We start from the raw sequence: 23450 nt of genomic DNA on the forward strand, positions 1-23450 counted from the left end.
GATGTAATTTCAGAATCAAGAAGTGGGGCAGAGCCAGCCCTACCCAGATCTCCTCCCCCAGGCCCGGTCCCCTCACAGGACGCCCCCTCCCCGCTCTTCCTGCCGGGTTTCCTCTCGCCTTTTCCTGTCCCCCACCCAGTGCTGGGAGCTGGGGCAGAGGAAAGGCTGAACAGGAACAGTGGGGTCAAGAACGGACCCAGGCCAGAGGAGCCAGGGCCCCCCGGGTGCTGCTGGGACCCGAAGCAGGGTAAGAGCCGGGGACCCAGGAGTCCAGGTCCCTTCTCCCTCAGACCCGGGAGTCAATCCTCAGCTACTTCCCGCCTCACATCCTGGAGTCCAGGCTCCCATCCCTCTCTTCTACCCAGACTCAGGACTCTGAGCCCCCTCCTTGCTCTGACTGAGTCCGGACCCCCTTCCAACCCATCCCAACCACTCAGAGCCTCAGGAGTTGGGGCCTTGCCCACCCTCCCTTAGGGCCATGCTATCTGGTGAACGGAAGGAGGGCGGGAGCCCCCGCTTTGGGAAGCTCCATCTCCCGGTAGGCCTGTGGATCAATTCTCCCAGGAAGCAGCTGGCCAAGCTGGGGCGGCGCTGGCCCAGCGCTGCCTCTGTCAAGTGAGTGCTCTCCTCTTTGCAACTCCTGCTCCTGTCCCATCTGCTTTCTATCTGTCCTTGTGTATGACCCAATCCCTGTACTGGGCAATGCCAGGGACCCTTGAGTGGGTAAGCGAGCTGGCAGTGATATAGGGCCGGGATGGGGGAAGTGCTGGCCCTGGTGGTGGACTTAGGCCCGTGGACACAGGGATGGGGACTCACAAGGATCATAGGTTTGATTCACCTTCTTTCCTCCCCACTCTGCTCACTTCTGGAAATGTCCTTCTGTGGGACTCACATTTATTTATTTATTTAATCTCTCTCCTTGCCTCCCGCCTCTGCCCACCCCCCATCTCCATTCACTCTATGCTTCTCACCTTTCTGTGGGTCTCTGTCCCCTCTCAATGGGACTCTGTCTCTTCGTCTCTGGGTCTCTGTTCTCTCCCCTCCCCCCTATCTGGGTCTTTGTCCACCTTCCTCCTTCTCTAACTCGCCCATCTCTGCCTGTCTTTCTTGGTCTCTCTCTTCCACATCTCTGCTCCCCGGCGGGCTCCCAGGTCTTCCTCTTCAGACACGGGGAGCCGTAGCAGCGAGCCGCTACCGCCACCGCCGCCGCACGTGGAGCTGCGGCGAGTAGGTGCGGTCAAGGCGGCCGGGGGAGCCTCAGGGAGTCGCGCCAAGCGCATCTCCCAGCTCTTTCGGGGTACGAGCACTGGAGCCACGGGATCTGGCGGCGTTGGAGGTCCCGGGACCCCGGGGAGCGCGCAGCGCTGGGCCAGCGAGAAGAAGCTGCCTGACCTGGCGGCGGGCGTGGCCCCCGAGCCCCCACTGGCCGCTCGCGCCACTGCACCCCCGGGGGTCCTCAAGATCTTCGGCGCCGGGCTGGCGTCGGGCGCTAACTACAAGAGTGTGCTGGCCACCGCGCGCTCCACGGCACGCGAGCTGGTGGCCGAGGCGCTGGAGCGCTATGGGCTGGCCGGCAGCCCCAGCGGCGGCCCGGGCGAGAGCAGCTGCGTGGACGCCTTCGCCCTGTGCGACGCGCTGGGCAGGCCAGCGGCGGGCAGCGTGGGCAACGGCGAGTGGCGGGCGGAGCACCTACGCGTCTTGGGCGACTCGGAGCGCCCGCTGCTGGTGCAGGAACTGTGGCGGGCGCGGCCGGGCTGGGCGCGGCGTTTTGAGCTGCGTTGCCGCGAAGAAGCTCGTCGCCTGGAGCAGGAGGCTTTTGGGGCTTCGGACAGCGAAGGTGAGCCGGCCCGCAAGACTGTTGGGGGTGGGGCTTGCGGGACCAGGATGGGTGTGACATGGAGGCGGGGCCGGAGGAGTGAGGGGCTGAGGCTGGGGGCGGGGCCATGGTGAGGCGGGGCCTGCAGGGCTGGAGGGAGGCGGTGGACTGTAAACCGGGAGGGACTCTAGCACCTGGTCAAGTGGAGGTAAGGGCTGGGGCCGGACCTGGGTCTGCCAGATGGGGTAAGCCAGAGCCCTTGGGGTAAGTGCAGCGTCTATGGGCGGGGCCTGTGATGCTGGGGCAAGGCCTGAAAAAGAGTAGCCTGGATCAAGAGGCGTTGGTCCTGGCGGATGAGTAGTAGTGTGAGAGGGGCGTACCTTGGAGCAGGTGGCTTTAAGCAGCTCTGGGCTGGCTGCGAAGTCTGTGAGCTGGGGCTTGAGAGTGAACACCAGGGAAGGTTATGCCTACCTGTTGACCTGGTCTTCGGAAAGACCGGGCCTGGAACAGGAGGTGGTGCCATTGGGTAGAACCTGGCAGGGGTGGGGCCAGGCTCATAGGAGCCCTGTAATCTCTTTTCTGTTTCTGAGTCCCATTTTGGGAGATAGAGTGATGTGGCAGTTAAACTCATGGACTTTGAACTCAAGCTGAGATTCCAATCTATTCTTAGCCAGTTAAACTCAGCAAAATGCTATGTGAAAATTCAATGAGATAGTGTATATAGAGTTTTAACACAGTGTTAGGCACATTAGTTGCTTAATAAGGAATGGCAATTATAAACATCGTTGTCTTTTTTTCCCCCTTCAAAAAGCATTCATTAGGTACCTACTCTGGATCACACATTATTTAGTACCCCCGGGGAAATACAGTGGGAGCATTGACAGGTGAAATTCTCTCCTTCCGAGATTATACAGCCTAGTGAGAAACACATCAGCAGTTCACCCATTCACCTCATTTCCACTAGGCACCTACTGTATGCCAGGGCTGGGCTGGGCCCAGACAAAGGCCAAAGTGCCCAAGGATGCCGTTCTCTGCTTCAACTTGGAAGGTCAGGGAGGGTGTTCTGTTTCCCTGGGGGCAGGGTCTTCCCTGTTCACTGCAAAGTCCCTAGTGCCTAGAACAATGCCCAGCACATAACAAGTGATAAAAATATTATAGTTGAATGAATGAATGAGTTTCTGAGCTGGAAACTTCAAGAGTCAGGTGGAAAGTGTGTTCCGGGCACAAGGAACAGCATATGCAAAAATCTAAATGTGGAAAGCAGCCTCATCTGTCTGTAGCCAATTCTGTCTCTTGATAATCTCCGGATCTCTGGCTTATCTATCCCACATTTTGCCAGTTTTAGTTTCATTTCTCTCCATTTGTCTCTGCAGGCACGGGCCCCGCCTTATGGAGGCCACAGAAGAACCGTTCCCGGGCCGCGTCTGGTGGGGCGGCACTGGCAAGCCCTGGCCCAGGGTCGGGATCAGGGCCCCAGGCTGGGTCAGCGGGCAAGGAGCGCTCGGAAAATCTGTCTCTGCGGCGCAGCGTGTCAGAGCTCAGCCTGCAGGGTAGGCGGAGGCGGCAGCAGGAGCGCAGGCAGCAGGCACTTAGCATGGCCCCAGGGGCAGCTGACGCCCAAATCGGACCTACAGACCCTGGAGACTTCGATCAGTTGACTCAGTGCCTTATCCAGGCCCCCAGCAACCGGCCCTACTTCCTGCTGCTTCAGGGCTACCAGGACGCCCAGGTAAGTATAGCCTTTCCTATGAAGAAGGCCCTCTTCTCCCCACCCTTTGGTTAAAGGGTTTGAAAACTACAACCCCGGAATTCATTGGATTGCAGTAGACTCAGGTATGCTGGAAGGTGTGGCCCCAACAAGGCAGGTGATATTGTCAAAGAGGATAGTATGAATAGTGGAAGAGAGACGGCTGAGAAAGATCCCAGGACATGTAGGGAATAGTTCGTTTCTTTCAAAGTTGAGGGAAAGCACTGGCTTCCTCAAGAGAATAGGCAAGCCGATTGTAGAAAGGAGATCTCCTTAAAAGTGTCTATTTCTTTCTTTTTTTAAAAAAAAAAAAAGAGAGAGAGAGAAGGGAGGGGCGAGAGAGATGAGAAGCATCAATTCGTAGTTGCTTAACTTTAGTTGTTCATTGATTGCTTTCTCATATGTGCCTCTACCGGGGAGTTCCAGCTGAGTCTATGACCCCTTGCTCAAGCCAGCGACCTGGGGCTCAAGCCAAAGACCTTGGGATCAAGTCGATGATCCCACGGTCAAGTTGGCAACCTCACACTCAAGCTGGCAAACCTGCACTAAAGCCAAAGAGCCTGTGCTCTAGCCGGTGACTTCGGGGTTTCAAACTGGGACCCTCAGCGTCCTGGGCTGCTGCTGAACCACTGTGCCACCACCAGTCAGACAAAAGTGTCTATTTCTTGAAGGGGGGTAATGGAAGAGTCTGTCTTTTGGGTAAACCTGTATCTTCTAGGGAGGAATGAACTAATCCTTTTTTAATAGGTGGTTTATATTGGAATGATTTGACCATTGTGATGGGGTCAGGTGGTACTGATTCTTCTATTTTACATATCTGGATGGCAATAGATCTTGTCTGAATGTTAGAGAGCGGAGAGGGAGAAAGGACTAGCAGTTGGGGGTCAGTGGGAAGTATTTCATTCATAGAACTGTAACATATTAGAGGAAATAACTCATATATTTGTGCGATGATTAGGAGAATCATCCTTATGGTGTTTGCTTTCGGGTAACAGTGGTACCACCAAGCTCAACAGGCACCATTGTGATCAATGGAAAAGTCCACTCCAGAAGGTGCTGGAGCTAACTGAGCAGTTCCATTTTTACTATTAGAGAGAAAGATCCAATTTGGTTGGTGGCTTGGCTGTGTATATGGGTGAGAGGTTAAAATTCTTCAGGAAAGAACTTGTGCAGAAAAAAATTCATTTCTTTTTTGAGGTAACAGGATGGAGCAAATTCATTATAGGAAGAGGTTTGCATATATTACAACAGCCCATTCCTCCAGACAAGGTTGGAAAAAGGAGGGTCTGTTTTGGGAACATAGTCAAATTGAAAGGATCTATTTGGGTATTAAAGGACAAGATCTGTTATGGGAAGAGGAAGAACTATTGGAAACGTCCATTCTTTTGGGTGAAATTCATGAGAAATTCCTTTGTAAAAAAGAGGCGTTTCATGACCTGATAGCTTGGTTTGGAACATCGTTCTGGAGTGCAAAAATTGCCAGTTTGATTCCCTGATCAGAGTACATACAGGAGCAGCTCAATGTTCCTGTCTCTCTCCCTGCCTCTCTCTCTCTCTAAAAAAAAGAAATAAATGAAGGAAGGAAGGAAGGAAGGAAAGGAGGAAGGAAGGAAGAAAGGGGCAGCTCTGGCAGGTTGGCTTAGCCGTAGAGCATCGGCCCTGTGTGTGGAAGTCCCGGATTCAATTACTATTCAGAGCACACAGGAGAAGTGACCATCTGCCTCTCCACCCCTCCCCTTTCTCTCTGTCTCTCTCCCTCTCCCGCAGCCATAGCTCATGGTTCGAACAAAGTTGGCCCTGGGTGCTGAGGATGGCCTTGCCTCAGGTGCTAAAGTAGCTTGGTTGCCGAGCAACAGTGGCCCCAAATGGGCAGAGCATCACTCTGATAGAGGGCTTGCCAGATGGATCCTGGTCCAGGCGCATGCAGGAATCTGTCTTTCTGCCTCCCCAACTCTCACTTAATAAAAAAAGAAAGAAGCTTTTTTGGAAGTGTCCATTCATTAAGAACAGGAGAGCTGAATTTATTATAGAAAGGGATTTATTTGCTCTATTCATCGTCACTGTGGCCTGAGAGTTCATTGTATGTACTGTGGAAGCATCCCTTCTTGGTTTCAGGAAGAGGAGAGCCCATTTTAGAAAGAGGGGTTCATATATTTCAGATCATTCCATCCCTTTAGGGGTGGAAAATGGGAGATTCTACCTTTAGAAAGTGGTCAGAATGAAAGTGTCCATTTTTCTAGAGAGGCAGATGAGCAAACCCATTGTAGAAAGGGGTCTCTTTAGAAAAGTCCATCTGGCCTGGCCAGGCGGTGGCGCAGTGGATAGAGTGTCAGACTGGGATGCGGAAGACCCAGGTTCGAGACCCCAAGGTCGCCAGCTTGAGCATGGGCTCATCTGGTTTGAAAAAAAAAAAATAGCTCACCAGCTTGCACCCAAGGTCAATGGCTTGAGCAAGGGGTTACTCGGTCTGCTGTAGCCCCACAGTCAAGGCACATATGAGAAAGCAGTCAATGAACAACTAAAGTGCCACAATGGAAAAACTGACGATTGACGCTTCTCATCTCTCTCCGTTCCTCTCTGTCTGTCCCTGTCTGTCTCTCTCTCTCTGTAAAAAAGAAATAAAAAATAAAAAAGAATATTTAAAAAGAAAAAAGAAAAGTCCATCCGTGGGGTATAGATAATGGGAGAATTCAGTGTAGAAAAAGGATATATGAATATCAGAATGACTATCCTCTCAGACATGAATGGAGAACAGAAAGGTCTATTCTATGAAGGGTGTTAGACTGAACTTTTTCATTTTTATGGGACGGAGATGGGAGAGTCATTTTTAGGAAGGGGTCTTCTGCACTGCACTTCTTCATTTGGTGGCTGAAATGGGACACACCATTATAAAAAGGTCTCCTCACCCTGGCTGGATGGTTTGGTTGGTTAGAGCATAGTCTGGAAGCACAGAGGTTGCCAGTTCAATCCCCAGTCAGGGCACATACAAGAACAAATCATGTCCCTGTTTCTCTTTCTCTCTCTTTCCCAAATCAATAAATAAAAAATGTAAGAAAAGGTCTCCTTGAAAACAACCATTAATAAAATAAGGTGGGGTTACTAGAAGTGCCAGTATATGGAGATGGCCTTGAAGATATCCTTTTTTGGATGGGAATATTGAGAGCATCCATTCATGGAAGGGAGAATATCTTTGGAAACATTCATCATGGGAGCAGGGGTAATAGGTGACTCCATTGTAGGTTCATGCCTCCTTGGAAGCAAGTCCATCATAGGGTGGGAAAAAATGAGAGTCCATTACAGAAAGGGGGTCTCCTTGGAAGTGTACATATATAAGGTGGAGATAATGGAAGAAACCTTTGTTCAAAGTGGGAGTCTCTTTAAAGGTACTGTTCCTTGCTTTGGGAATATTGAGAGAAAGTATTTTTGAAAGGGGAAATGTCAGGCCCTGGCCAGTTGGCTCAATGGCTAGAGTGTCCGCCTGGTGTATGGATGTCCTGAGTTCGATTCTCAGTCAGGGCACATGAAAAGCAACCATCTGCTTCTCTGCCCCTCCCTCTTCCCCTCACACAGCCAGTAGTTTGATTGGTTCAAGACTTGGCCCCAGGCACTGAGTATAGCTAGGTTAATCTGAGCATCAGCCCATGTGCTAAAAAATAGTTCAATTAATTCAAGCATCAGCCCCAGATGGTGTTGCCAGTTGGATCTGGGTTGGGATGCTTGCAGGAGTCTGTCTCACTAACTCCCCTCCTCTCACTTAAAAAAAATAATAAATTAAGAAAAAGAAGGGAAATGTCTTTGGAAGCTTCCATCATGGGGAGTGGGATGATGGGTAAGTGGGGCCAGGGGTAAGGAAATAGGGATGCTCTTTTCTTTCTTTCCTTTCTTTCTTTTCTTTCTTTCTTTCTTTCTTTCTTTCTTTCTTTCTTTCTTTCTTTCTTTCTTTCTTTTTCTTTTTTTGAGGGGGAAGGTAATGGGATAGTCTATTTTAGTAATTGGGGGTGTGATGTCCTGGGAAGTATCCATTCTCTGAGCTGGATGTTATGGGACAGTCCACTGTAGGAACTGCTTTGAAAGAGTCCATTCAGTGGTGGTGAGAAGATGGGAGAATCTTAAAAAAAAAAAAAAAATGATGGGAGAATCTACTGGAGAAATATCTGGGAAGTATCCATTTTTTGAGGGAAGGGAATGGTAGAGCCCATGTCAAGAAGGGGCTTTCTTGCAAGTATCAGGTCTTTGGGCGGAGTGTTACGGTACACTCCATCATAGGAAGAGCTTTGGAAGGGTCCACTCCCAGAAGGTGGGGGTAATTGTACTTTGGGATTCCAGGAGATCTTGGAATTGCTCCTGCCAGGGAGGTGGTTGATGGGAAAGTCGATTGCCATTGTTGTAAAGAGATCTCTTTGGAAGCATCCAATCATCTTGGAACAGTTCTTCACTACATCTTCACTTTCCCTCCAGGACTTCGTGGTCTATGTGATGACCCGGGAACAGCACGTGTTCGGCCGTGGTGGGAACTCCTCGGCCCGTGGCGGGTCCCCAGCCCCTTATGTGGACACATTTCTCAACGCCCCAGACATCCTGCCACGTCACTGCACAGTGCGCGCAGGCCCTGAGCCCCCTGCCATGGTGCGACCATCTCGGGGAGCTCCGGTCACGCACAACGGGTGCCTCCTACTGCGGGAGGCCGAGCTGCACCCCGGCGACCTGCTGGGGCTGGGCGAGCACTTCCTGTTCATGTACAAGGACCCCCGCATTGGGGGCTCGGGGCCCGCGCGGCCATCCTGGCTGCCGGCGCGCCCTGGGGCCGCGCCTCCGGGTCCAGGCTGGGCCTTCTCTTGCCGCCTGTGTGGCCGCGGCCTGCAGGAGCGCGGCGAGGCGCTGGCCGCCTACCTGGATGGCCGCGAGCCTGTGCTGCGCTTCAGGCCGCGCGAGGAAGAGGCGCTGCTGGGCGAGATCGTGCGCACTGCCGCAGGTGGCGCCGGGGAACTGCCGCCGCTTGGGCCTGCTACGCTGCTAGCGCTGTGCGTGCAGCATTCAGCCCGCGAGCTGGAGCTGGGCCACCTGCCGCGCCTGCTAGGCCGCCTGGCCCGTCTTATCAAAGAGGCAGTCTGGGTGAGCGATCCAAACACTACCCAGCCTTTCTGACAACCCCAGGTCTTCCTCAGCCTCCTCTTGCCACTTTCCACCCAAGCGTTGTAGTTGGGCAGAACGAAACTACATCTCCCATGGTGCCTCAGGAGGGGCTTGGGCTATAATAAAGCAAGGGGCCCAAGGGATGCTGGGAGTTGTAGATTCATCCAGTGCAGTATCCGTCTACCTTTACAGCTGTGGGATAATGGAAGAAACCACTCTGGGAGATGGAGATGTGGGGAGGGACGAAGAGATCCCATCCTATGAAAAGGTGGAAGAGACCATTGTGAGAAGTGAGGCAGGAAGCCTACTAGAGGCTTGGAGCAGTAGTGGGCGATACCATTCCTAGGGTTGAGGGAGAACAAACCTCAAGTGCTAGGGAGAAGCTGTGGGGAAAAGGGGATTATATATTAATAAGCTCAGGCCTATTAGAAGATTCAGGAAGTTTCTTAGGGGAAGAAGAAACTGTACTTGAGAAGTAGGCCCGAGAGAATAAACCATTCATAATCATAGAAGTGTGTGTTTTAAAAGATAAGAAGAAAGACCATTTTGAAGCTTGAGAGTTAGAGTCCATTTGAAAAGTGGGGAGAGGCTTTGTAAGGTACTTCCAGTAAAACCAGGGTATTAACCCATAGGTCTGTCTCCCCGATCGCCCTCATTTTGATTCTAATCTTACTGTTTCACAGGAAAAGATTAAGGAAATTGGAGACCGTCAGCCAGAGAAGTAAGAGAAATTCTGGGAAGAAGCATTCTAGAGGGATGCAGGGGTTGGGATTTGCAGTCAGTTTTGTTCACTCCATGAATGTCATAGTGTAAGTTCCTGCTCTTTCCCGAGACTCAACTTTTCCAACTATGAAATGAGGGTTAGACTCAATCTGCACTTAGACTCAGATCTTGGGGTTTGGACACGATGGTGGGGTTGGGCAAGGATCACAGGTCCCATCCTCCTTCCCTAGCCACCCTGAGGGGGTCCCTGAGGAGCCTCTGACTCCTGAGGCTGTGTCCGTGGAGCTGCGGCCACTCATGCTGTGGATGGCGAACACTACAGAACTGCTGAGCTTTGTGCAGGAGAAGGTGCTGGAGATGGAGAAAGAGGCTGACCAGGAGGGTGAGCTCAGGTCCAGATCTAGGCCTGCCCAAGTGCCCTGCCATTTCCTGAACCTGGGGTCCTGGGCTCCTATCTGCCAGCCTCTGGTTCTCCCTCTTACCCCCAGGCCTATCCTCAGACCCACAGCTCTGCAATGACTTGGAACTATGTGACGAAGCTATGGTCCTCCTGGATGAGGTCATCATGTGTACCTTCCAGCAGTCTGTCTACTACCTCACCAAGGTTGGCCTTGACCCTTGCTTCCTGTTTGGCATAAAATAACTTCCTGTTTGAACTACATCATGTTGCTCTGATGTCATTTCCTACTTGACCTCACAAGATTTCCTGCTTCTTTGACATCACTTCTCATTTTGCTATTCTGATACCACTACCTGTTTGAGCCTACATCACTTCCTGCCTTCCTGGCTTCTCTCCCTGTCTCTGCAGCAATCTCCCTACCTGGTTATATCACCATTATCACTTTCTCAAGCTCCCTTTTCCTAAGTCCACTTTTCAGTCACAGATGAGTTCATAGATAGATAGATAAATAGATATACAGGTATATAAATATAGATAGGTGAAATAGTGTTAGCCACTGTCATTTAAACCAAAAGTCCTCTTTAACCAGTCCTCACTTCCTGTGTTTGCTGATCTCACTTTCTGTACCTATGAATTCACTCCCTTTTCTGAGTTACAGACCTTTTTCTTCCTGGAGTGCCCATCCTACAGGACCTGCTTGCTGCCCGAGTTCCTCGCCACCACCCTTGACCTTAATATTACTTTTTAGAATGATCAGGGTATCTGGGTTTGTGGTGGGCCTGATTCCCTATCTTTAAAATGAAAGGGGATCTTTTGAGACAGATAGTCTGTGTTCCTTGAGGAGCCTTGATTTGTGAATCCCTTTCCATCAAGGCTTCACTTCCTGTACATCCCTGCCAGGTGTGGTTTTATTTCTTTTCTGGCTCTGACCTCATTTCCTGTCCTTGGCCTGATCTCACTTTCCACTGGCTAACTGCCACCCCACTCCCACTTCCTGACTCTCCATTCTTTTCTTTCCTTCGGGAATTCTGGATAAATAATTCGTTGACTGAAGGAGGCCTCTTTGTTCAGTATCCTTTGTCCTTCTTGAGCTGTCTCTGTTGAGGAACTCTAAGTCCTGTAAGGCACCAGAGGTGGTCTTAAAATACCCAAAAAGCTTCTGCAAAGCCTTTCTTAAGATTTGAGGTGTCCCAGGCCTGATGAATGCTAGAAACTCAACTGGAAAGTAGGAATTTGCTCTTGGAGACCTTTAGGGTTTTGAAGGCAGAATGCACTACAATTCCCAGAAACCTTTGGTGGAACTTCCCAGTATCTCCATGTGCTACTACCCTAACGCTTCTAGGGAATTGTAGTCTGATCACTTGTTTGCATCTCTTTATCTCCTCAGACTCTGTATTCAACACTGCCCGCTCTCCTGGATAGTAACCCTTTCACAGGTGGGGCAGAGCTTCCGGGACCTGGTGCTGAGTTGGAGGCCATGCCTCCAGGTTTGAGACCTACCCTAGGCGTGTTCCAGGCAGCTCTGGAACTGACAAGCCAGTGCGAGCTGCACCCGGACCTTGTGTCTCAGACTTTTGGCTACTTGTTCTTCTTCTCCAATGCATCCCTTCTCAACTCACTGATGGAACGAGGTGAGAGTCAGATTGGGAATAGCCTCAGGTGAGGAGGCACAGACAGGAGCTACTGAGATCCACGTCCAGTCAGACTCATCACAGGCTAAGGCTTAAACCTTTGGGGACTCTGGAAAGCAAGCTCCAGGTTCCAAGCTGAAGGATAGGAAGGGTCTGGGAGTCAGAGGGCAGGTCCATGAACCCATTACTGCTCATATCCTTTCCCCACAGGTCAAGGCCGACCTTTCTATCAATGGTCTCGAGCTGTCCAAATCCGGACCAACCTGGACCTTGTCTTGGACTGGCTTCAGGGGGCTGGGCTGGGGGACATCGCCACTGAGTTCTTCCGGAAACTCTCCATGGCTGTGAACCTGCTCTGTGTGCCCCGTACCTCCCTGCTTAAGGTGATTCCTGACCCCTTTTCCTAAGACTTCTTAGTCATCTTCTGTATTCATCCTACCCTTGGGTCTTCACTTGGACTCCATGTTATCCCCAGTCCCAGCTCAGACACCATGGATGGTGCTTTGGAAGCTAGGAGGAAGCGTTCAACAAATGTCCAAACTGGGTTGCATTTGAATCCCAGTGGGACTTACTAATAATAGTTTCCAGGGCCCTCTCCCTCAGACATCCTGATTTAGGAAGGCTGGTATGAGAGGAATGTGATAGTTAAAACATTCATTGCTTGACCCGTGGTGGCGCAGTGGATAAAGCATTGATCTGGAATACTAAGGTCGCTGGTTTGAAACCCTAGGCTTGCCTGGTCAAGGCACATAGGGGAGTTCATGCTTTCTGCTCCTCCCTCCTTTTTTTCTCCTTTTCTCCCCTCTCTAAAATGAATAAATAAAAAATATTAAAAAAAAATTCATTAAACATAAACTGCATGCCAGGCACTATTTAGCACTTCTAGTTGAATGCTGACTAAGCCCCATGAAGTAGGTTATTAATGGACAATCTTATCTCAGACAAGGAAATTGAGAATCAGGTGGGTTAGGTCATTTGATTTCATTTATTTATTTTTATTTGCCAAAGTTTTACAGAATATTTCATAAGCACCAGGCAGTGTTCTAGGTGCTTTATAATTTTGACATATTGAATCCTTATAACAACCCTAGTGGGTAGTTACTAATCTCCCCCAGTTTACAGATGAGGAGAGTAAGGCATAGTGACTTGCTAGAAGGTAACATGTCACTAAGCTGGAGTTTTTGAATCCAGGTAATCTGGGTCCAGAGTCTCTGGTTTTAACCACACTGCTGATTCTGATGCCAGCTAGAAATTTTCAAACATACAAAAAGTAGTCACAGTTGAATGATGTATCTCCAAGTACACATCGCTAGCTTCAATACTGAGTGAATGGTTAATTTCATTTCTTTTCCAGTCCTGTCTACTCCTGTCTTCATTTATTCTGCAGCAAATCACATTAAAAAAAAAAAAAAGCAGAGCACACCCTTCTCAACCATCACTTCGGTGACAACCAGGCTTCACAGTGCACAAAAGACATTGCACAGACACCAGTAGACCCCACTACCTCCATCCCCTTTATGAAGGGCTTTCCATTTAGGACTTCTCAGCTGCTCCATTTGACCAGAGACTTCTCACCTCATCTTCCCACCAGGCTTCATGGAACAGCCTGCGAACTGACCACCCAACGCTGACCCCTGCTCAGCTCCACCATCTGCTCAGCCACTACCAGCTGGGTCCTGGCCGTGGGCCGCCACCTGCTTGGGACCCTGTTCCTGCAGAACGAGATGCTGTGGACACAGGTGAGGAGAAATGGGGACCGACATTGAGGCTGTCAGCTTTCTTCTGTCCTCAGGACCTAGGAATCCATATCCCCAGCCCCTTCCTCCTTCTAACTCAGGATTTTGGGCCACTAGCCTTCTCCTCCCCCAGAATAAGTGCTGAACTTCTTTCCCCTCTTCACCAAGACACAGGAGTTCAAGTCCCCAGTTTCTTTTCCTTCACAAATCACCCTCCCCTTCATCTAGGAGTCCTGGCTCCAAGCCCTCTACTAGAAGGAATCTGTAAAACTAAGTTCTTAGCCCTTCCTTCTTCATGGACCCAAGAACCCAACCCAACTATATCGCCCAAGTTCACAGGCAACAGTGGCCTTTCAAAGTGTGAACTACAACTCCCATGATGCTTGAGGACTCCACAGGTTGCTTTTGAACGTACCCCGCTCCAGGAGTTGCTAGGGGTTGAAGTTTTTCCTTTTTCTGGACGTGTCGCAGCCTTGGCTCTGACACTTCTGCCTTATCCTCATTTTCAGAATTTAATTTTTTGTTTTCGGTCTCACAGGGGACATCTTCGAAAGCTTCTCCTCCCATCCTCCCCTCATCCTGCCCTTGGGCAGCTCGCGCCTGCGCCTCACGGGGCCGGTGACTGACGATGCCCTGCACCGTGAACTGCGCCGACTCCGCCGCCTCCTCTGGGATCTTGAGCAGCAGGAACTGCCGGCCAATCACCGCCACGGACCTCCTGTGACTACGCCTCCTTGAAAACCAATAGCAAACCAGCGCGCGAACCTTGAAAATTCGTCGGCTTATCACTGAAGCCCTCCGGAGCGCAGAACTTTCTGGGAGTTGTAGTTCCTTTCCCGCTTGGAATGCTGGGAATTTGAATTTTGGGATCGTAGATGGGACGGTGGGTAGAGGGCTTGGGTTTTGAGTGCCAGGAGCAATAAACGTATCTGTGGTATTGGCAACGCCTCGCTTGTTAAGACCCGGGAGCGTTAGTAATGATGGTTTTCTGTGCAATATAGCACCAGGGTCCTTGCCTGGAGTGTTGGGCTCCTGCCGACTCCGAAGAGGTATTTATAACCACGGCCTCAGCTTGCCCTCTTGCATGTAATCCAACCCAAGGGCACTGTAGCCTCTCAAGAACCTCAGGACTGAGCTCTAAGTATGCTCTGCCAAATAGCAGGCCCTTAGTCCTGCCAGTGGGAACCAGCCATCCTCTCGTTTTGATCCCCAAAATCCATACTCTAGCCCCCTCCTCCCTGGGTCTCAGGAGTCTGGGTTTCCAGTCCCTTTCTAGATCTTTCTGCCTGTCCGGCACACTGCAGAGTTCCAATACCTCTTGTCCCTATTCCCAGCATCCGGAAACCAGGGCCCCGCCCACTCCTGCCTCAGATCCAGGAGTCCAGGCCCGCTCTTTTTCCTTAAAACTCAGAAATCCAGGTCCCTACCCCCCTCCTCCCTCAGACCCAGGAGTCCGGGACTCCGGTGTGAACTTTTCACTCCCTTGAATCCGATTCCTCCTGCTGCGTCAGGGAAAAAATAAACGACAGGTGGCACCTGCCTGCCGGGTCGGGACGCGACCACCTGCCCCTGCTGCTCACCCGGCGCCACTCTCCGCCACCTGCCTCTGTCAATCTGCCCGCCGCCGTCCTGCCCGACCCCTCAGCCCAGGACGCGGAGGAGGAGCGAGCCGGGGAACCCCGACGTCCGCCCCGCCCCGGTTCCTTTCAGCCTGTGCTCCCGCCCCTTCTCAGGGTCCCAGGCGGGGATCCGGTCTCCCCGCCCGGCTTCACGGGCTCCCGGCACGCCCCCAAAAGGGGGGGTCCCAGGCTGGTGGGGTGGAGCCTAGCGGTCTCCAGCCTAGACCGCGGGACTCCACCTGCTCCAGAGCACAGCTACACCGAGCCCACCTGGTGAGAAGCCCCTGGGGTGGTGGGGTGACCCATCTTACCTCTTCTGTCCCCTCTCTGGACCTAGTCCCTTCCCCACAGGCCATGAAGCTGACACCATCCACTCCCTTCTCAGATGCAGATAGAAGAGACTTTTTCATGTCCCCGGGACCTATCAGATCCCGTTCCCCTCTTGATCAAGGATGTTAGATTCTAATCTCCTCAGAGTATTGAGTTCCAACCCTTCACCCCTTTCTCCTTCCTCCCCTTTCATAGACCCAGGGGGTCAGTGCTCCAGTGTCCTCCTTCTTAGGACCCAGCAGTCCCAGATCCCAGGTCCTTTCTCCCCCAGGCTCCAGGAATTGGGGCCCTTAGCTCTAAAAGTCCGGGACCCCAGCCTCTCCTCTCTCAGCCCCAGGAGTCCAGGCCCTCTTTCCTCAGGCGCGGAGTCCGGGTTCCCAGCCTCCATCCCCAGGATCCAGAAGTTATGGCCCAAAGCCTCTCCTGTGTGAGTCCTTCAGACTCTTTTCCTGCTGCGTTCATGTGCAGGGGCAACCTTCTGACCTCCGTTCTGACCCTGCCTCCTGTGGCGGTCCTGCCTTCCCCTCAGTCCAGGTCCTCATTCCCAGCCTTGGCAATGACTCTGGCGGCTTCCTCCCAGCGCTCCCAAATCATTCGCTCCAAGTTCCGATCTGGTGAGAGGCTTCTCTGTGCTTGTAGGGAAGGGGGTTCTCTGGGTCCAGGGAATACTCTATCTGGGAGTGTGCAGTGCCGGGTAAGGTGGGAGGGGGAGGTGGAACCCACAAGGCATGTGTTTTCTGTGCAAAAGAGCACTTGTGCATTAAGGAGGCCCCAGCAAAAGGGTTGAGTTGTGTTGGATCAATGAGTGTGCAAATGGCTAGTGTATTGTTCATGTGAACAGTTGGAAGTGGGCGCCTAGGGGTAGATGTACAGGGAATCAGTTCCTGCAAAGGAACAGGGACTTAAGCTGACACTTGTGCAAAGCGAAGTGCAGAGACTCCGGAGTGACCAGTGTGGGAATGTGGGTGAGAGGACAGTGAGCTATCAGGCTGTGAAAATGTCAAAGTTGTATTTTAGGTCCCAGTGCAGGTGGAAAGTGTGCAACTGAGTGGAAGTCAATTCCTGAATAGGCAAAGTGTAGTTGAGTGTGTGAATGAGTGTGCTTGTGTTGTTGGGTGGGTGCAAAGACAAAGTAACCAAAGAGCAAGGAGTATGCAAGAGTGCAAGTATAGGAAGGGCAGAAATGTGCAAAGGGACCAAATCCTGAATATGCAAATAAGTGTGTTAATGTGACTTTGTGAGTGGCAAGACAGAGTGAGCCAAGAGTGAAGAGTGTCAAATGGTACAGACAACCGTACAAAAGTGGTGTGTATGCAAAGTTAGAGCCCAGGGAATTGCGTGTCTGAAGGTGGGCGTGCAGGGGGATGACTGTGGAAAGGCTGAGAGGCAGCAAGGCAGGCAGCAAGCATGTGCAAAGCAGAGTGTGTGGGTAAAAGCAGGCGAGGTACAAATGGGCCAGGCTGCTAAGATGGTGACTGTGCCAAGGGTGGGGTGGGCACACACTCCTAAAGGGGGCAGGTGGGGATGGGGGCAGGGCTGCCTCCTGCCCGCACACTGGCTGGCACCTAGCCCTGGAATGGCTCTGGCCCTCGGAGCTCTGCTGGCAGGGAGCAGGCGGGAGGCCCAGGAAAGGGAGCGGGCCGCTTGCCCACCCGCCTGCCCGTGGTGTATGTAAGGGGGCTGGGCATAGTATTCAACCAACTGGAGCTTGAACCGCCTGCCAGACCAGGCTCCCAGACACTCCCTTCCTGCCTTTCTCCTCCCACTCCCTTCTTCCCTGCACAGTCCTCCAGCTTCGGATCCACAGACGGTATCAGAACCCGAGTAAGTGTGGGCCCTGAAAGGGAGGGAGTGGCAGCCCCACACCCCTGGGGCACCCTGGAGAGTGCAGCTGCCAGGCTTTCTTGCTGGTTCCCAAGCCTCAGTCCCCACGCCCCAGGATACATGAAAATTCATCCCATCCTGTCCTCTCAGAGGTCCCAGGAGTACAAATCTCCTGCCACCCCACCCCTAGGAACTCTTTGGCTTTTCCACTCCAGTGAAATGCATGAACCCAAAAGAAAATGTCCCAGACTCCACATTTGGCACACATATGAACCTCAGGACGTGGCTTTGGGCTTCTCTCTCCCCTCAAGACCGGACTGCTAGCCCCACCCCTGTTCCAGCAAAACCCCAGAAATCTGTGGTCCTCAACTGCCACACCCATTGGTGACTGAGGACAGGATTGTTGCCTTTCCTGAGAATGTAAAAGGAGGGGGTTCTAGCACCTCCACCCGCACATCCATAAGTCTGGGCACCCAGATCCCTCCATTTGGGTTTCCCTTCCTGGTCTTGTCTCACACTGAAGGGGGGGGGGTGTCTGAGGCCTCCAGACCCTCCTTCCCACACAGCCTTATTCTTCCCTGCCTGGCATGCTGCCTGCAGGTCTTTCAGGGTCCTTTACCACCTCTCCAGCCTCAGATCCAGATCCGTGGATCTCAGCCTCAGGCCCAGCTCTGGTCCCCAGCTCAGCCCAACCCTCGGGCCCTGCCCCTTTCCTCTCCAGTCCTGGGGTCCTGCACTCTGAGTCACAACACTGCTCTTGGAGGTCCCTGGAGGTGAGTCTCCACCTGAGTGAGGGGAAGTCCCCCTGAGTGTCTAGCCTTGGTCTTTCTTCCTGCTGGCCTTTTTGGGGCTCTGGGGCAGGGACGTTGGAATGAAGCTGAAGCACATGACATCACACTTGCTTTTTCAGGAGTCTCCCAAGATCTCCCAACATTGGAGGGAGGTCAAACCCAAGAGGAACTTGACATACGACCAGTACACTCCCCCAGAGCCAAGACAAGGGTCTAGGGCAGACCCCCAGGCCAAAGGGTCAGCCATGGACCCCCCTGGGCCACCTCTGTGGGAAGAGACAAACTCACAGCAGCCACCTCTGAGGTATGACTCCCGTTTCTGTCCTTCAGGAACTTCAAGCCCCCAGCATCCTCCTCCTTCAAACCCAAAGTCCCAGGTCAGGAGAGTCCAGCCCTTAGCCCCCTCCTCCCCTAGGACTCCAGCCCCTCTTCCTTCGGTTCTCAGGAGTCTGAGCCCCCAGCCCCTCTGCTCCCATGCACAGGAATAAGCCTCCTAGGTTTGCTGCCTCGGAGGCCCTGAATTCTGGTCCTATATTTTTCTGCATCTTCACGAGTCCCTGTCTTTATGGACCCAATAAAGACTTTTCTCTGTGTGCTTCCTCTAACCGCTGTTTCCACCTCACGACTATCGCCAGGATGAAGCCCACTCTCCTTCCTCCCTCCCTCCCAGGAGTCTCCAACTCCTCGCCTTCTCCACACAAGCTGGAACTTCAGACCCTTAAGCTGGAGGAGCTAACGGTGAGTGTGGGGAACAACTTCCCAGGCTGGCTCTCTCCCTCGGTGCGGACGCAGAAGTCTAACCCTGCGGCCTCTGCCCCATCAGAGATCCAGAAGCTGGGGCCCCCAGTCCTTCCTCTCTCCATTTCCAATTATACAGCCCCAACCTCTTCCTGCGCCCCGAGCACACCCAGCACGGTTTCTCCCCGCCCCGCCCCTCGCCCCAGGTCTCAGAGCTCCGGCAGCAGCTGCGTCTGCGGGGCCTCCCGGTGTCCGGGACCAAGTCGATGCTTCTGGAGCGCATGCGCGGAGGCGCCCCACCCCGCGAGCGGCAGAAGCCGCGGCGTGAGGATTGTCTGGCGGGTGTTCCCTGGCCACGCCTCAGGCCCAAGGCCCTCATAGCGGCCCGAAGGCAGGGCTCGGTGAGAGCGGGACTCTGCTCGTGTGGGCCAATGAGGAGAAGATAATAGAGAAATGACTAGCCAATGAAGCGCGGGGGCGTGGTTAAGAGAAAAGGGGGGAAGAGAAGCCAATGAAAGAATAAGGGGCTTGGCCGGAGGGTTCGAGGAGTGAAGGACCGGAACAGGACTCGGGAGTAGAGCCGCGGGTTGCCAGAGGGTGAGGTTGCGCGAGTGGGCGTGACTTATGGAAACGCCCTCTTCTGGGGTCTAGTCCAAGTCAAGCCCAACATCAGACCCACCTCCTCTTCCTCGTGACGCTGGAACCCTCCTGGCCGCTCCAGCTCAGTCTCTGGCGCCGGCTTCAGCGCTGACCCCTTCCTCGGCACCAATCTCAGCAGCCTTGACTCTGGAGGAGGAGCTGCAGGAAGCCATCCGAAGGGCGCAGGTGAGAGGGAGTGGGCTAGTGGTCTCTGGTCAAGATTCTGGCTGGAGCCCCAGGTTCACTCCGCTTCTGCCCATTCGCAGTTGCTTCCCAACCGGGGCATCGATGACATCCTGGAGGATCAGCTGGAGCCTGATGGTAAGAGCCGAACTCCTAGATTTGGGTAAAGGAGACTGAGAATCTGGACTCTGGGAAACAGGAAACCCTTAGGGAGTTAGGGTCTGGTCTCTGCCTTCCTAAACTCACGCTCCATTTCTTCTCCTGCAGACCTGCTACCCCCTATCCCCCTGGACTTCCCCGGTTCCTTCGACGTGCTGTCCCCCTCCCCAGACTCTGAAGGCCTCTCATCTGTCTTCTCTTCCTCGCTCCCATCCCCCACAAACTCCCCGTCCCCTTCTCCCAGAGGCCCCACGGACTCCTTGGACTGGCTGGAAGCTCTGAGTGGGGGTCCTCCGCTGGGCTGTGGCCCTCCTGCTCCCAGCATCTTCTCTGCTGACTTGTCTGACTCCAGTGGCAGCCGGCTGTGGGACCTGCTGGAGGATCCATGGTGATGGATTTCTGGGGTCTTGAGGGACTGAGAACTGATAGGGATGGGAAGATCAAAGAGACAGACACCCTGAAGGAGGGGTTGGATCAGCCAGCAGAGTCACCTCCCACCACAGACCCAGAATCAGAAAAAAAAAAAAAAAACTCTCTTCTCCATCTGTCCCCTGAACTGCTGATGACATGCCAACCATCTGACTTTTGCCTGCCTGAACTCTATAGGTTTCCCTCCATGGTTGTGTGGTGCGGGTAGGAAGGTTTCATCTGCTGCTTGGCCAGGGTAAACAAGCTGCTTGATGCTTCCTTCAGAGACTTCTTGGATGTCTTCTTCTCCTCCTCATCCCACCAACTACATGGCTACCTGTTGCTGGGGCATCTGGAAGGTGGTCTGTGCTCTTTGGATGCAGGAGAGGGGCAGGGAAGAGTGAGGAGGGAAAATTGGGAGCTGGATCCTTGGCTTCTGGTTGGAGATGAGAAAATCAGAAATGTCATGTCCGAGGTAAGATTCTGTGGGAAGCAGAACCTGAGACAAGATTCATGTGTCCATGATTTATTAAAGAAATGCTCCCAAAAGAAACCAAAAAGGAGTGGATGAAATAGGAGAGTAGAGGGGAAGGAGACCGACCGACAGGAGTGTGCAGTCAGGTGAAGTCCCAACTTCAGCCTGATCCCTGAGGATAAATTAAGTTGCACAGTCTTTCCTACCTTGAGGCAAAGGAAACTGGTCCTTTATGGCAAAGGGAGATCCTAGTTTGAGTTTTTATCACTGAATAACAAACCACCCTAAAACTTATCTTAAAATAATTATTCTCTACAATTGCTCACAATTCCATGGGTAGACTGGGCTCAGCAAGGCAGTTCTTCAGCACTGTGTGGTGTCAACAGGGCTGCAGTTATCTTAGGACCCAACCAGGCTACAAAATCCAAATGACACTCAGACATGCCTAGTGCCTTGGCAGGGATGGCTGCTGGGCTGGACTCAGATGGGTGGTGGACAGCCGGCCGTTTCTCATTCTCTGTGTAATCTCAGTGCTCTCCCTTCCTAAAGTGAGTGTTTCTAGGGGAGGAAGAAGAAGCTGCCAGTCTCTTATAGACCAAGCTTGGAACAATCACAGTGTCACTGCCACCTTTTCTATTGGTTAATACAAGTCAGGCTAACTCTGACTGAATATGGGCGGGACTACTCCAATGTGTTAATATTGGAGAGGGGAGGAGAGGGGAAGTCGTGGTCCTTGGGGACCAGATTTAGAAACTTGCTACTACATTCCTCTGGTTAGTCATGGGCTATGGGTCCTGAAAAGGGGCTAGGAAACAAACTTCCAAGCACTGTGACCTCAAGGGCAATCCTGGAAAAAAGGTCACAAGGTAATTTGTTAGCAGAAAAGTATTTTAAAATGTAGATATTATTCAGGTATGATGAGGTCAACAGATCAGGAGACAATTGCCATTGGAAAGATAGTTTTTCTCACAGGTCCCAAAAGAAAGGAATACTCCAAGCCATGCAGGGCCACGTGGGAAAGCCCCAGGGCCAGTCAGGAGGCAGAGGGACTGTGGGGGAACCATGGGCAAGAACATTTATTGTGGTTTCCTCAAGAAAGCATGGATAAGGCAGGAGGGTAAGTGGGCTTAAGATCTGCTAATTTGAATAGTTTGAGCAGGCTCGTGGGAGTCCTGGAGGGTCTGGAACCTGGCCCTGGCCCTGGCCCTGAGGTGGTCAGGCAGGGGAATGGTATCCTAGAGTATAAAAACTTGAAAAGTAAGTGGTTGAGAGTCTAGGCTACAGGTTGCTTGGTTTGCATAGGAAAGGCTGTGCACAGGTGAGTTCTTTATTACCTCTAGGAATTGGCTAACCCTATCAGGGACAGTCCCTCCAATGTCAGCAAGGCACCAGATGTCAAAGCACCACAAATACAGAAGGCAAAAAAAGGCATAATTAATGCACAAAGTTCACAGCAGCTGGGGACTGGCCAAACAGAAGTGATAGGGGGACCTGGGCTCACCACCAACATTGTCCACTATAGGTGAAAAAGGACAACAGATCAGTCCATGTGACAAGCCCTAGAAACAATGATGTCCCCTTGTCTTGCTGTCAGTTTCCTCATCTGTGTCTACAGCCCAGTGTGGATGAGCATGTTCACTGAAATTGTCTACAAACTGGACCTGGCATGTGAGACATGCTGATAAACATTAATCACCATTTTAGCTTCCAATCAACAATTTTAGTGCCTCAACGTGTAAATGCTGGTGGATATTAGAGGTCCCCCATAGAAAAGGCTAGGGAAGAAATGCTGGGTACCATGAGGCATCAGGTAGGACTTCAGAACGCATCAGGTAGGATTTGCTGTCCCCACTATCCAGATGAAATGAAGATCAGAGAAGGGGAGTGATATGCTCCGTGTCACACAGATAAAAGGTGTTGGAGTGGGGTTTTCAATCAGATGAATGAGTCCACAGCATGTGTCCTCACAGTCAAAAAAAGCAAAGAGCCTCAATCTCTGCTCTTGGGAAACACACTTGCACAGAGAGAGTCCCAGTGCAGAGTGATAAGTATTTACATGGCAGTGGTACATGAGATCACAAGGCCATGACCCCTAGAAAAGACCAGAAGCTGTGGGGGAGTGGACAGTGGTACCGGAGAGGTTTTACTGAGACTCACAGGCTCAGAGGGCCTGCTCAGAGGAGGCATCCTTGTAGAGAAAGAAGAATGCACAAAGGCCTGAGGGTATGAAGGGTGCGGCCTGTAGGGAACCTTGTGAGGTCAAGGTTCCTGGAGAGGAAGATGCGTGGCAGCTGGGTCTTGCAGGACCCTTCATGTCAGGCTGAAAAGTGGTGGGAAAGGGGTGCAGTCAGCCCTGGAAACACCAGGAAGGGGTGTGGCAGGCTTCTGTCTTTCTCTCGGGACAAGTCTATGTCCATATCAATCTGTCCACATCTCTGCCTGACTCCCGGTCCTTTTCGCTGTCTTCATCTATCCTGTGTCCAGACAGGGGCAGCCTTAGGCTGAGAGCCTGTGGAGTCTGTGAACAGCCCCAGAGCGAAGGCGGGAGGGGGGGGGGTTAGGGAATTCTCCGCAACGTGGAGATTTGAAAGAAGGCTCAGGTCTGGGTGGAGTGTGCCAGTTTGAGCCACCCAGAGACTGAGGAAGGGGCTTTGATCTTCCCTGAGGCCAGTCACCCAGCGGTTCTTCAAGCATTTCAGCCCCTCCCTACTGCCCCCCAAGAGAGATATGGGCCTCCCCCAGGGGGGCGGGAAAAACCGAGGGCTGGACCAATGTGGGAGCAAAGGAAGCAGAGTCAGCTGGGGAGTCCTGAGCAGTGCCAGCTGACTCCATGCACCACGCTGCCTCCCGGTCATGACAAGACTAGGAGAATGGGCATTCATACGTAGTTGGACAGAACATAAAACTGTCATGTTACACAGCAGTATTGAGTTTAAATGCATATTCCATGGCTCAACAATTTCACTTCTAATAACAGATCCTTAAAAAGTAATATTAGATCCCTGGCTGGGTTGCTCAGTTGATTAGAGCATCGTCCAATACGCCAAGGTTGCAGCTGATCCCCAGTCAGGGCACATACAAGAAGCAACCAATAAATG

General features: G+C 52.3%; 2 protein-coding genes and 1 long non-coding RNA gene across 8 annotated transcripts; 2 read left to right on the forward strand and 1 right to left on the reverse strand.

Moving 5' to 3' along the window:
* Positions 1-121: 121 nt before the first annotated feature.
* Positions 122-14123, forward strand: RASIP1 (Ras interacting protein 1). Of its 2 annotated transcripts, none has more exons than XM_066271622.1 (12): positions 122-247; positions 475-615; positions 1152-1837; positions 3190-3545; positions 8022-8675; positions 9380-9417; positions 9650-9801; positions 9908-10023; positions 11207-11450; positions 11661-11833; positions 13042-13189; positions 13725-14123. In XM_066271622.1, the coding sequence occupies exons 2-12, from the start codon at positions 479-481 to the stop codon at positions 13922-13924; spliced, it is 2904 nt and encodes a 967-aa protein (XP_066127719.1). In that variant the 5' UTR covers positions 122-247; positions 475-478; the 3' UTR covers positions 13925-14123. The 2 variants fall into 2 exon arrangements, with proteins under 2 accessions (XP_066127719.1, XP_066127720.1); XM_066271623.1 differs by having other exon boundaries at positions 9920-10023.
* Positions 12430-13740, reverse strand: LOC136332202 (uncharacterized). The gene is made up of 3 exons (XR_010730604.1): positions 13602-13740; positions 13026-13177; positions 12430-12831 (listed from the first exon to the last, which is right to left on the reverse strand). It is a non-coding gene; the product is annotated as an uncharacterized lncRNA (long non-coding RNA).
* A 916-nt stretch (positions 14124-15039) lies between the features above and the next one.
* MAMSTR (MEF2 activating motif and SAP domain containing transcriptional regulator) lies at positions 15040-20819 on the forward strand. 5 transcript variants are annotated; one of them, XM_066265287.1, is made up of 10 exons: positions 15040-15078; positions 15604-15749; positions 16921-16959; positions 17560-17732; positions 17870-18054; positions 18386-18488; positions 18695-18889; positions 19140-19313; positions 19394-19448; positions 19578-20819. In XM_066265287.1, exons 2-10 carry the CDS (start codon positions 15692-15694, stop codon positions 19859-19861), a joined length of 1266 nt encoding a protein of 421 aa, XP_066121384.1. In that variant the 5' UTR covers positions 15040-15078; positions 15604-15691; the 3' UTR covers positions 19862-20819. The 5 variants fall into 5 exon arrangements, with proteins under 5 accessions (XP_066121384.1, XP_066121383.1, XP_066121381.1 ...); XM_066265286.1 differs by having other exon boundaries at positions 15057-15562; positions 15665-15749; XM_066265284.1 differs by having other exon boundaries at positions 15057-15749.
* The last annotated feature ends 2631 nt before the right edge of the window (positions 20820-23450 follow it).

This window comes from Saccopteryx bilineata, chromosome 3 (genome assembly GCF_036850765.1).
Source record: "Saccopteryx bilineata isolate mSacBil1 chromosome 3, mSacBil1_pri_phased_curated, whole genome shotgun sequence".
Taxonomy (NCBI): Eukaryota; Metazoa; Chordata; class Mammalia; order Chiroptera; family Emballonuridae; genus Saccopteryx; species Saccopteryx bilineata.